We start from the raw sequence: 12,534 nt of genomic DNA, 5'->3' as shown, positions 1-12,534 counted from the left end.
GGATGGAGGTTGGACAAAGACCGGTCTGTTTTGTGAGGACAGTGGGAAATCCCATCTCCTGCTGAAGCCAGAGCTTTTCCCATGGGACCCCAAGTCTTGCCAGGATGGAGAGGGGCAGTTGGGGTCTGGGGGTCTCTCTGGGATGGTGAAGCAGCCACGGGCTACTACTGGGCAGGATGTGCCTGGCAGCTCACGTGGGCATCATCCTGCCCGTGGTAGGGCTTAGCACGCAGGTGACAGCCTGCTGCCCAGTTCTGCGCTTGCTGGGCACTTACTGCTGCGCCTCTGCCCCCTGGGGCATTACCCTCCCAAAACGCCCACCCCGTCTGCCAAAGATCTCCCTTCTCGGCATTGATTTTGCAGCTTTTCCGGCAACCTGAGCTCTCGGCAGCCTTCTGGGCAGATGGAGGTTGTGGCTTTCCGTGGGAGCGCCGCTGACAGGTAAGATGTTAAAAATGCGGCATTTGAGGATACGTAAAGCGTTGGCTGGCGTTCCCCCAAATGCAGTGTTTCCGTTGCTGCAGCACCCTGGTTTGTGGGGCAGCACGGGTGGGTGCGCGCCTGTGATGCAGCCCCGCGGGGAAACACGAGCGAGCAGCGCTGCTCCGAGCGGCTGCTGTCCGTCAGGGACACGTGGAGCCGTGGCTCTCACGTGGTGACAGCGTTTCTGGGGCTGAGTACGTTCAGCATCCAAATGTCTTCTGGGTTTAAAACCTGCTTTTTCAGAAGCAGTAAAACCCTGAGGTCTTACACTTTCTGCCCCGTTTCAACCTACAGCACGTAGCCAACGTGCTGGCATTCTCCTCCATCCATGGCTTGGGGGTGGCAGAGCCCGCATCCCCTGCGGCCGCCTGCTTTCGCCTTCCCGGGGAATAACCTGCCATCACGGGATGCTCCGCATCCCTGGGGGATGATGGCAACCCCGTGAACTTCCGCCAGCCAGGGCCATTCGCCTCGACCGTCCCTGGCCATCCCTGCCCGGGCATGGCGGAGGAAGCCATCCATTCTTTTATGTGCGAAGGCACGCCGGGCGGAAACGCTTGGAAACGGCCCCGAAAGGACATTCCAAGTCTGGCAGGAAAGCGGCGCGCTCGTCTGGCAGGAGATGGGCTATTGTCTGTCCCAGTGGCCAGCCGGGATTCCTCTGGCCCTGCTTGGAAGAAGAAAACATTTGTGTGTGTCTTATTTTTTCCTCTGCCCTCTCTCGAGGGTGTGCCGGGGGCTGCGAATGCTGCACGTGGCTGGTGTGTGCACGGCGGTGGCGTTGCACCGCCACGGCTCTCGGTGGCGTTGCTGTGTCTTCCCCCTCGGGTTTTTGCCCTGTGTGATTCTCCCCCGGCTGGGTTGGTTACGTGGGCCGTGGCGGCAGGATGCGGCCGCGGGGTGAGTGGCTGCGTGCTGCTCGGGATGGGTGGATTTGTTTCGGGGTGGCTGGGTACCACGCTGTGCTCCTGAAGGGAAGAATCCGCCGTAACCCGTGAACTGATAGCTTTCTGCTGTAACTGGGGAGAGAGGGGAAAACAAAAGCCCCTGTAGCCTCCCCTGCTGCCCCGGTCAACCTGATGGGCAGGCGGGGGCAAGGCCAGCCCATAAACCTGGGCTCTCTCGACAACCGCTGGGCACTCTCCCTCAGTCCCCCTTATGCGGGAACCCTCTGCACCGCAGACCCCCAGGGTGGGATCAGCCCCGAGTCGAGGGGCAGGATTAGCCCCGAGTCAATGGGCAGGATCAGCCCCGAGGCAGGCGTGCTGCGGCACAGGGCAGGGGTGCGGGACCATCCCCGCACTCGCATCCTCTCCCAGGACTGGCGAAGGTGGCGTGCCGCAGTGCCGCTGCCCCGAGCGGAGCAGCGCTGCGGCTCTTCCTCGTGCCCTGGCAGCGCGGGAGACACTGCGTGTTTGTCTTTGCGTGTTTGTGGCTTTCTGGCCTCCTGCGCTCGCCGGTGTTTTTGCAAAGAGCTTGGGTTTCACGGAACCTCGGCGCCTGCTTCATCCCTGCCCGAGCTACGGGCAGACGCCCCCCTGCCTTCAGGCATTCTCGCCTGCCGGCCTCCCGCTCCAGCCACCCTGTGAGCAGAAACCCTTTTCTTACAACTACAGGCAGGATCTGCTGCGGGGAGAAAGCCTGGTCCAGCCGGCACCACGCCTTTGCCGGGCAGCTTTTCGGCTTTTCTTCTCCTTGCTGCTTTGTGCCGGTGGGGCGATGCTGGCGGCCCCCTTCTCTGCAAAGCCAGAGCCTGCACAAGCGACCGGGAAGAGGCTCTGGGTGCCGGGGGGGGGGGGGTGTCTCGGCATTTTGTCACCGCTCCCCAAGCTGCCGTGGTGCCGTGCAGGGTGGGGGCTTGCTGGCGCCTCGGCCCTCCCGGCCTTTTGCAACACAAATGGGGCAGATAGGATCGGCTGGCAGGCAGGAAGGGTGGCACGGTCACGGGGAGAATTGCAGGACGTGCCGTTCGGGGGTACGAATGGAGAAAGAAAAGCTGTCGCCATCCCGAAAATCTCAGCCCTTGGACTTGCTGGGCTGGAGCTTGGAGGCAAGGTGAGCACATTGATGCCTGCGCAGTACGGGCATTTTAGGGCTTCAGTGCTTGTGAGATGAGCCCCCCCTCGTGCTCCCCAAAATGCCGTGCCGGGAGGAAGCAGCCCCATGGGTCCCTGGTCCCCCACCGAGGACCCCATAAGGTCCATTTTGGCCCTCCAGGCTGGCACTTCGCAACCCAACGCCATTCCCTCCCTTCCCCTCCACCCTGCATTAAATGGGAAACATTAAAGGCGAAGATCTGTTACACTCCCTGTGCCAAGGCAATTGTTCCCGTCCCTATTGTCTGCCACAGGCAGCCCCGGAGCCCAGCACCTGAGCCCGCAGCACAGGGCTGCCGCGGGAACCAGCCCTGTAACAAGATAATGGCTCCATTTTCTCCCTTTTCTTCTCTTTATTTTTTTTTGTTCGGCAAACCATATAATAAACCCACAATGAGGCCCCTTTCAAACAGACCCCTAGTAAAGTACCGGCCCCATTTTAAGAGTAAACTTCCAGTGGCACTAGGAAGTTAAGTGCAATAGAAATGTGACCTGCCGGAGGAGTGGGACATTGCTTTTGTGCACATCGCAAACCAAAGGCATCGAAGGCATCGCTCTGTGCTGCAGCGTTGCTGCTGCCGCCCCATTGCCTGGGCACCTGGGCAGCATCCCAGCCGCAGGGAGGGAGGGCAGACCTGTGGCAGGGATGCACCGAGCAGGGTTGGGTTTTTTTTTTTTTTTCCTTTAAAAAACCCAAAAAGCCTGCAATGAGGGAGTGGCTGTGCACCCACACCTGCAGGTCCCGAGTTAAGAAAGCACCCAGGGCAAGGTGCTGCAGCTGTGGTGCATTCATGCCTCAGTTTCTCCACCTGTAGCACATCGGGAGCATGGGCTCTGGGGCAGCCTCGCAGGGCAAATCCTACCTCTGCGGGTCGTCGGAGCCGGCAGAGCCCTGGGCACGGCTTCTCGCTGGCTGCCTGCCACCACCACGCCGCTGCCAAGCGTGTCCGGTTCCTCCCCGGCCGAGGCGTGTCGAAGGCAGGCGATGGGTTTTCGGGCAGGCGCTGGCCGTGCCTGGGTCACCCTCCCTGCCGCCGGGCTGGCCAAGGTGAGCTGGGGGCAGGAAGGGCCGACACGGGCGGTGCCGCAGGATGCGGCAAATACCGGGCGATGCCGACGCCGGGAGGAAGCCCGCCGGCCCGGCGAGTGCGATGGTTTGTTCAGTGGAGGGCAAGGGAACTGAGATTAAAAAAAGCCCCGCTAAGATCAGAAAGGCTGGCGCGCACAGTGCCCTATTGTGGAGCTGTCACACTTCCCTTTACTTTATTGCTTTTGTCCAACACCCTATTGTTCCACTTCCTTTTGTCCCCTATTCACAGCCCTGGCTTTTCATTACCCAGCCGGCCTTGTTGTTTTCGTTTCTTTTGTTTGAAGTTCCTGAGAGGAAGGTTTTATTTTCAGTGGTTTGATTAATTCGCAGCTTGAGCTGGGCTTTGTTTGTTACGTAATTGCTGCCCCGAGTCGGGCAGCCCGGCTCAGCCCCCCCCCACCCTGGCCCGCACCCCCAGCCCGCACCCCCAGCCCTGATTTCGGGGGGGGTGTGTGTCCCGATGAACCATCGGGATGTGGGGAGGTGAGAGGGAGCAGAGCTTGGGGGTCCCAGTTGTGGGGTGCCAGAGCCCGGGTGGGATCCCACCACGGCCCCTTCCCACCTCACCAGCCCCTGTGGTCCCGCAACCTGGCTCCTGGCAGCGGCCGGTGTAAATCCCTTCCTTAATGGCCTCCTTTTCCCATTATTAATCCCTGAAAGTCGAGCTTCGGGAGGGTAATATTTGCTCCCATTCTTGCTGTGCAGCATGAGGGTTGGTGGCCCCAAGAAGGCAGATCCCTGCGAGCACGGCTGCAGGCGGGCACTGCCCCTTGCGCACGGCTGATCCCTTTGCGGCGAAGGCGCGGTGAGCTCCCGGCGTGCCCGGCACTCGGCTCGGGGATGCAGCCCTGGCACTGCTGGAGGCTGCAGCAGAGCTGGGACTTTGCGAGGGACGTGTCTGTGACATGTTGTTTGGGGCAGATGCCATTGAAAATACCGGCTCTGGTCATGCTTGGGGTCCCCTGGGGTTATACAGCTCATCCCCCGTAATAGCTCGTGGTCACTTCTGCGGTGCCTGGCTGAGCGGCTGGCAGCACCGGGAGTTGGACCGGCACCCGCTGCCATGCTGGTGAAGTCGGGGAGAGCCGTTCCCCGGGGCCGGCCCCTTGCCCTGGCTGGGGCTCGGCCGGTCCCCGCTCTGTGCTGTGCCGGGGACTCCCGGAGGAGCGATTCTGGTGGCCTTCCCAGCCATTGTTCGGCGGGGCCAGGATTTCCATTTCCCGTCGGAGCGGGAAACCTGCCTGCTGCCCTGCCGGCTTTCTAGGCACGGCTTCTGGGGCGGTGCAGGGGGGGGGGCAGCTTGTGAGCCAAGAGCCGGGGACCCCTGGGGTGCTGGCTCGGGTCCGGCACGGGTTTCTGTTGCAGTGAGCCTTGGGTTGCTCTCTGCCAGGCTGCAGATCATATTGCACGTGCTCATATTGGCCCTAAATCCCACACTTCTAGGTGGGCTTTCTTTGGGGCCAGGAGCAAAAAAGGTGTGTTGGGCTTGTTTCCCTCGGAGCTCCTGGCCATTGAGCCCCAAATCTGCAAAAACCCAAGCTCAAGAAGCCAGGAACCAGGGCTCAGCTTCACCAAGCCATGGTGAAAGGCGAGACCGTTGCCCCTGGAAAACCAGCAGCATGGGGCACCCCAGTATGGGGCACGGCTGGGAAAAGGGGTGCCCGTGGCCAGGGGGTGCCCGATGGCTCTGCTGACGGCCCTGCCACCCCGTAGGATGTCCATGAGGAGCCCCGTTTCTCCCCACCTGGAGCTCGATGGAGCGGGCAGCATGGTGAACTGCACCATCAAGACAGAGGAGAAGAAGGAGGGCGGCTACGAGTCCCCGCCGGGGGCTGCCCCCAGCACCGAGTCGCGTCCCAACGACCCGCCGGGGCCACCGCCGAGGGAGGGCACCGATCCCCAGGCCCTGCCGCAGGTGGGTCCCACGGCTGTGAGAAACACTGGTCCTGGCTGGGGTCCCGCCGGGCTGGCAGAGCTTTGCGGCCATCCCCGCTCTGGACCTGGCCTCATCCCCCAGCAGAGGGGGGGTGGTTGTTTCCATGGGTGGTTGTTCCTCATCCCAAGGAAACGAAGCTGAAACCTGAGTGTCCCCCAAGTCTTTCTGGCTGTTGTTGATGCTCTCAGGTCAGCCCTGGGATTTGAGTGCTTTGCCTTCGGCGTGGAGCCCCCCTGCGGGCACCTCCAGATGTGCTCCATCCCTTCAGCCTCCCTTTTTAATTGCTCTTGGGTTTTCTCTCCCCCTGACCAGCAGCCTCAGTCCTCCTGCTCCCTGCACTGCCTCCTGGGGCGGGGGACGGGGCTCAGAGGAGCCGGGAAGTCTAAATAAATAGTAGAAACCTCCAGCAAACAAGTCTTTGCGGCATGAAGAGCAGAGATGCTCTCAAGCTGGGCTAGGGGGAATGTGCCTGGCAGAGTGTGGTCCAGCAGTCAGCTGGGCAGGGCCGGCTCCGAGCATCCCACCGGCCCAGCATCTCCTGCTTGGAGGCCTGGGGACGTCCCCCTCCGCGGCAGTGGGTGCTGAGTAATGCTGTGTGTGTCGCAGGAGTCCCGCTCGCCCGCCGGCGATGCGCTGGAGCCCAGGCGCTCTGCCTTCGAGCTGGCCGTCAGCGGCCAGGAGAAGCTGGACTTCAACAGGAACTTGAAGGAGGGTAAGAAAAGTTTCTGAGTGGCCTCTGGGACCCACCCCACTCCCTTCGGGCTCCTCATTGTTTTTGCAAAGCTGCGGGATGGGAAGAGCCACCCCGTGCCGTGGCGCGCAGCCTAGGGCTGTGCTCACCTGGCTGTCCTCTCCCTCCCATTGTCCTGCTGACCCCGGTGCCTGCCGGCGTGGGCAGTGATGCCAACCATTGAGAAGTTACTGTCCAGCGACTGGAAGGAGCGGCTGCTGGGCCGAAACACCGCCGAGTCCAAGGAAGTGAAAGGTGAGGTCTCCCCCCGGCCACCCACCTCCGCCGTCCTCCCTCCTGTGCCCTGTGTCCAGGCAGCCTGGGCTGGAAACACCGAATTTCCCACCTTAGCAGGAAGGGAGATGTGCCTGCAAGTGTGTGTATTTAATAGGGATTTGTACTTTTTTAACCAAAACATTAATTTTATTTGGGGGGGGGGGGGGGGGGGTGAGCATCCTTGATGAAAGCTTGCCTCTGACTGCACAGAGGGGGTGGTTCAGCGCACGGGGGGTTCTTATGCCCCCCGCGTGTTAGCCATCCCCTGGCCATGCGTCGCCCACCAGCACCCAACGGTGGTGGTGATGCTGTTCACCCTCCCCAAGCCCCTGACCCACAGCTGCTTGGTTTCTTCCAGGAACCCAGGAGAGCCTGGCGGAGAAGGAGCTCCAGTTACTAGTCATGATCAACCAGCTGTCCACGCTGCGGGACCAGCTCCTGACGGCCCACTCAGAGCAGAAGAACATGGCCGCAATGCTCTTCGAGAAGCAGCAGCAGCAGATGGAGCTGGCGCGGCAGCAGCAAGAGCAGGTGGGTTCGGGTCCCCGTGGGCAGCCTGCTTGGGGGAAGTGTTTGCCAGGGACCATCCCTCCCTTTGGGGATCCCTTTGGGACCTGCTGGCCGCAGGGGCAGGACCAGGACAGGGTCCCCCTAGGAGTGGTAGCGAGGTGGCTTTGGCGTCGGGGGCAGCAGGACTTCTCTGTCTGCCCAGAAACCGTCCCGTTTTCTGTCCCCATCCCAAAGACTCCCTGTCTTGCTCCCTGGTGCCAGGAGGAGGAGGGTCAAAGGAAATGGGAATTGCACTCCTTAAAATAATTAAACCACACTGGGTCCTTCCTGGCTGTGCTCTCTTTGCTCTTTGGACACCTATTTTTCCCTCTCTGGTGGCCCATACAGTGCTAAGGGCAGGGGTCACAGTCCCGGCACACCCCAGCGTGGGGGTGACACCATCCCTCCCAGCCCGTTTCTCTCCCCATGCCCCGGGAGGTGGCTCAGGGGCAGCTCAGCCACCCCCTGCCTGCCCTCCCCCCCCCCCACGGCCCTCGGGACCCTCTGCAGACCCCTCGTCTCCGTTTTGCTGGTGTTGGGCAGCTCATGCCGGGCCATAGCCCTGCCGGGGCCAGCTTGGCGCTGCCGTTGATGCCGCTGAGCCCCACTGTCTCACCTCTGCCAGATCGCCAAGCAGCAGCAGCAGCTCATCCAGCAGCAGCACAAAATCAACCTGCTGCAGCAACAGATCCAGGTAAAGGCGGGGGACACCTCCCCGTGTCCCCCTTCCCGTGCTGGGTGATTGCAGCCCCCTCGTGTGCCGGGCTTGTGTTCCCCCCCCAGGGCAAGGGGATGGCACCTGCCTGCAGTGTCCCGCGGCGGTTATCTGGTCTCTCTGCTTCTCTCCCCCTCTTCCCTCCAGCAGGTCAACATGCCCTACGTCATGATTCCCGCCTTCACCCCCAGCCACCAGCCTCTCCCCGTCACTCCCGACTCCCAGTTAGCGCTGCCCATCCAGCCCATCCCCTGCAAACCAGGTGAGCGGGGTCCCCCGGGGCTGCCCCAGCCCTGCGGGGTGGCCTTCTCCCCCAACCCCTCTCCCTCTGCTCCCCGCAGTGGATTACCCGGTGCAGCTGCTGCACAGCCCCCCTCCTCCCACGCTGAAGAGACCCACCGGCTCGGGCCACCTCCAAATGCAGGTACAGCCCCAAAGCACCTCCACCCCCTGGGGCTGAGGTGCTGCGGGGGCTGCACTTCACCGCCCGCCCCCTCCGCCGCAGGAGACCTCGCAGCCACTGAACCTGACGGCCAAACCCAAAGGTTCCGACCTCCCCAGTGCCTCCAGCTCGCCCAGTTTGAAGATGAGCGGCTGCCAGTCCCTCACGCCGAGTCACGGGGCCACCAGGGACCTGCAGACCAGCCCGTCCAACCTGCCTCTGGGTGGGTTCCCAAGTGCCTTCACTGATGGATGGTCCCATGCCTTCCCCTGGCCACCTCCCAAAGACAGGGGACATCGCTCCCTGGCGTCCCTCCTCCCTCGGGTGGCCTGGGTGGGCACCCGCTCCTCTGTGCCACCCGCCTGGGGCGCGCAGTTGTGATTGCTGGAGTGGGATGGGGTGCTGCGGGGTATCGGAGGAGTGGGCGCTGGCACTGATGGGTGCCCATGCTGGTGTCCTGCCAGGGTTCCTGGGCGAAGGCGATGCCATCACCAAAGCCATCCAGGATGCGCGGCAGCTGCTGCACGGCCACAGTGGGGCCATGGAGGGATCGCTGAGCAACTCCTACCGCAAGGTGAGGGATGCCCGCCGGGTGGTCACCGTCCCCGTCTCCAACCCCACCATTGGCAGCCAGAGCTGGGTCTCCATCCACGGGTGGGTTCCCTGGCTTGGAGCTGGTTCCTGACTCCGCTCTCCTGCAGGACCACGTCGGGATTGATTCTTCCCCAGTGAAGGAGCGGATGGAGGAGACCCCTGCCCACCGGCTGGACGAGGCTCTGTTGACCTGTGAGATGGACGGTAAGGACGGCCGAGAGCACTGCAGCGTGACCCCCTGCTTGCTCCTTCCTCTGGCTCCTGACCTCGGCCCGGGTCTCCCTCGCAGGCTCACGGCACTTCCCCGAGTCCAGGAACAACAACCACATCAAGCGGCCCATGAACGCCTTCATGGTGTGGGCGAAGGACGAGAGGAGGAAGATTTTGCAGGCCTTCCCGGACATGCACAACTCCAGCATCAGCAAGATCCTGGGTGAGTGCCGGGGATGGCGGCAGGGGGCTGGGGCAGGACCCCCCCTCTGCATCCCCGCAGGGGGACACAAGCTCCGTCCAGCTGCTCGCTCCACTCGTCCTCAGCCACCCAATTACGGGTGATGCCCGCCAGGATGATGCTAACCCTGCTGTAGCATCACTCTTGGAGGTGGCTGTAGCAGCACGGGCCTCATCCAGCCGACATCTCACACCCCCCTGACAGCAGCGGTCCTGCTGCGCCTCTCGGTCAGAGACCGAGGTCACCAGACCTACCCCACAGCCGTGTCGCTATTAAAAGCAAGCAGTGCGGTCACCAGCGAGTCTGTCTGAAGGGCCGGGAGCGAGCGTGCAGCGGTGCAATGCAGCCATGCCGTGGGTTACCTCCGACACCCGCACCTCGCTCTGCCACGGACTCATTTTAGCAACTCTGCTCGTTAAAGAAAAAAAACCGAAACAATTGCCCAGCTTTTCTCTTTGAAGGAGCGCGTGCGCAGGATCTGCTGTTTAACCTCTCGTGACCGCGGGGGCTGGGGGGGTGTCCAGGAGTGGGCACTCTGCAGTAGCTGCTTGCTGTCATGGTTAGATGTCTGTGGCTTTAAATAGCTGGTGTGGTTCTGCCTGGGGAGCCGGAGCTGCTCGCTGCTCGAGGGGTGCAAATTTAGCAGGTGGATACCTGCAGATGGATGAGTGGTCCAGAGCCGGTATGCACCCAAGTGTGTGGGGGGGTTCGGTTCCTGTGTGCTCTCCTGCTCCTGGAAATGTGGGTCTGAGCCGGTGCGAGGGGCTGAGCACGTGGGGAAGGAGTCGGTGGAGGGCACCTGGGCACCATGGGCAAGGGGCTGGCATGCCTCCGTGCCTCGGTTTACCTGGGCCACCTGGCTCGTGGTGCAGGCGTGGGAGGTGGAGCTTCCTGGGGGAGCTGGGCGGTGCTAGCAGGTGAAAGACACCTAGGAAAGGAGCACACGGGGACTCACAGGAGGATTTAGGTGATGGGGGGGTATCTCTGGAGCTCCCCAGCCCAAAGCCCTGCTCAAAGCCCGGCTAACTCCATAATCCCATCAGGATGCTCAGGGCTGTGTCCTGTTGACTGTTGAGCATCTCCAAGGATGTTCAGGTTCTCCAAGCATCCCCAGCTTGTCCTTCTCTCTCTCAAACTGGACGCTGGTCCAGCTGCAGCCTCCCAGGTGCTGAGCTGAGGGGATTAATCCCTTCTCGCCACCAGCCTGGTCCTGAGCCCCTCTCCCAGCCCAGCAGCCTTTGTGCTGTGCCCTACTTTGCCCTCCTGCCCGGGGTGCTGGCGGTGATGACAATAAAGGTCAGCCAGGGGGGGAATGTGAGTCACACGCCGGCACAGCCTATTTTAGCTGCAGCACCTGCTCGCCATACCTTGGAGAGGATCAAAAGCCGTGGCCTAAGAGGTGCCCGGGGAAGGTCAAGGGCTAGGGACCTGTTCCCGGTGTGCCAGGAGGGCTGGCTGCCCTCTGCGGCATGGGGCTCCCACCGGTGCAGCCGCTCTCACCGTCTGTGTGCAAATTCAGGTGCCGTTTGCACAGGGGATGGTATGAGCATTAATTGACTCTTGCAATGGCTATCCCAGCCAGGAGCTGGCAGGGAGTAAGCACGCCCCGTGGCTCCTCTCTGCACAGGCTCCAGGTGGAAATCCATGACAAACCAGGAGAAGCAGCCCTACTACGAGGAGCAAGCACGGCTGAGCCGGCAGCACCTGGAGAAATACCCCGACTATAAGTACAAGCCCCGACCCAAACGCACCTGCATCGTGGAGGGGAAGCGGCTGCGCGTGGGCGAGTACAAGGCACTGATGAGGAACCGGCGGCAGGACGCCAGGCAGGGCTACTTGATAGGGTAACGTGCCCCTTCCTCCTGTCTGAGGCAGCTCACCGAGGTGCCCGTGGGGTGGGTGCCCCAGAAGGCAGGGGGAGGCAGGGGAGCACCTTGACACCCCGGCCGGTGACTGCATTCCCCTGTCCCGCAGGCCCCAGGGCAGCCAGATGCCCCCCGCCTCCTCGGACGTGCTGTACCAGCGGCCGGTGGGCATGCAGCTGACGCCCCCCTGATGGAGCACTACCTGCCCCGCAGCATGGACCCCAGCATGCCCGTCATTGTCAACACGCGCAGCCTCAAGGAGGGTGATGGCGGAGATGATGGGCACTCGGTGGCCGACGGTGAGATGTACCGCTACAGTGAGGAGGAGGACTCGGAGGGCGAGGACAAGAGCGACGGCGAGCTGGTGGTGCTGACGGACTGAGCGGGGCCAGGGGGGTGGCGGAGGGGGTGGTGGTGGGGTGGCAGGGCTGGCTGCCACCAAGAAAGAGGTCAGAGCATCCCCCAACGGGACGGGACTTGGCCGAAGGGCTGTGCTGGGAGCAGAGGAGAGCTGCTATCCTGGCAGGCAGGATTCGCTGCTGCCTGCCTGCAAATGGGTCCCACGAAGGCAGGCATCCCAGGATTTTGGGTGGGGTGCTTCCTAGGGGAGTGATGAGCGGTGATGTGTGCTGCATGGGGCCGTGGACGGGACATGCTGACCCCACTGGGCAAGCTGGCGAGGGCTGGCTCAGCCTTGCTCCGGTGGTGGGGGCACGGGGAGCTGAGGCCACCTGGCCCAGGGATGTGGGTGCCACGGCTGCTGAGCTGTCACCCACCTGCAGCTCCCCAGGAGGTACCTGAGGGTATCGGGGTGCGGGAAAACCCCCAGAGCATCTCCCAGCCCTCCAGCACCCGCGGGTCCCTTGCAGAGAGCCTCACCTGCAACCGCCAGCCCCCACTGCTGGGGACACGGGATGGGGACACGCTTGTCCCTTGCTCAGCCCCGCCTGACCTCCCCACCGCGTTTCCCACTCGGTCTTTAGAGCCTGCCAGCACATTCCCATGGAGCCATATTTAGCTCTCGCCTGGCTCTAGTACCAGCCAAGGGCTCCGAGCAGCCCTTTATGCCCCTCACAGCTCTGGCCCACTTTGTAAATAAAGTGGGTGCCTGTTCAGTGGCTGAGCCGTTACCCCAGCCCTCCGCCAGTCCCTGCCCCGGGCATGGCCGGGCACAAGCCCCGGCTGCGGTGGATATGTGCCCCGTCTGTCCCTGGGCACCTCTCCCTCCTTCGCCCCGGCTCTGCAAGCCGCAGGCTCCACCTGCGATCTGCATCGTGAAAACCACAGAGGGAGAGAAAAATAACAGC

The 12,534-nt window shown here is 62.7% G+C and overlaps 1 protein-coding gene across 1 annotated transcript; it reads left to right on the top strand.

Moving 5' to 3' along the window:
- Positions 1–408: 408 nt before the first annotated feature.
- Positions 409–11,609, top strand: SOX13 (SRY-box transcription factor 13). The gene is given in 15 exon segments (XM_076357894.1): positions 409–441; positions 5,383–5,584; positions 6,212–6,317; positions 6,504–6,590; positions 6,970–7,142; positions 7,786–7,854; positions 8,023–8,137; positions 8,217–8,299; positions 8,381–8,540; positions 8,782–8,891; positions 9,019–9,115; positions 9,201–9,344; positions 10,990–11,206; positions 11,337–11,407; positions 11,410–11,609. Coding segments are annotated over 14 exon segments (1,833 nt in total). The 5' UTR covers positions 409–441; position 5,383.
- Positions 11,610–12,534: the final 925 nt, after the last annotated feature.

Source organism: Aptenodytes patagonicus, chromosome 22 (genome assembly GCF_965638725.1).
Source record: "Aptenodytes patagonicus chromosome 22, bAptPat1.pri.cur, whole genome shotgun sequence".
Classification (NCBI taxonomy): domain Eukaryota; kingdom Metazoa; phylum Chordata; class Aves; order Sphenisciformes; family Spheniscidae; genus Aptenodytes; species Aptenodytes patagonicus.
The sequence above is the reverse complement of the archived record's forward strand: the minus strand, read 5'-3'. Positions and strand labels throughout refer to the sequence as shown.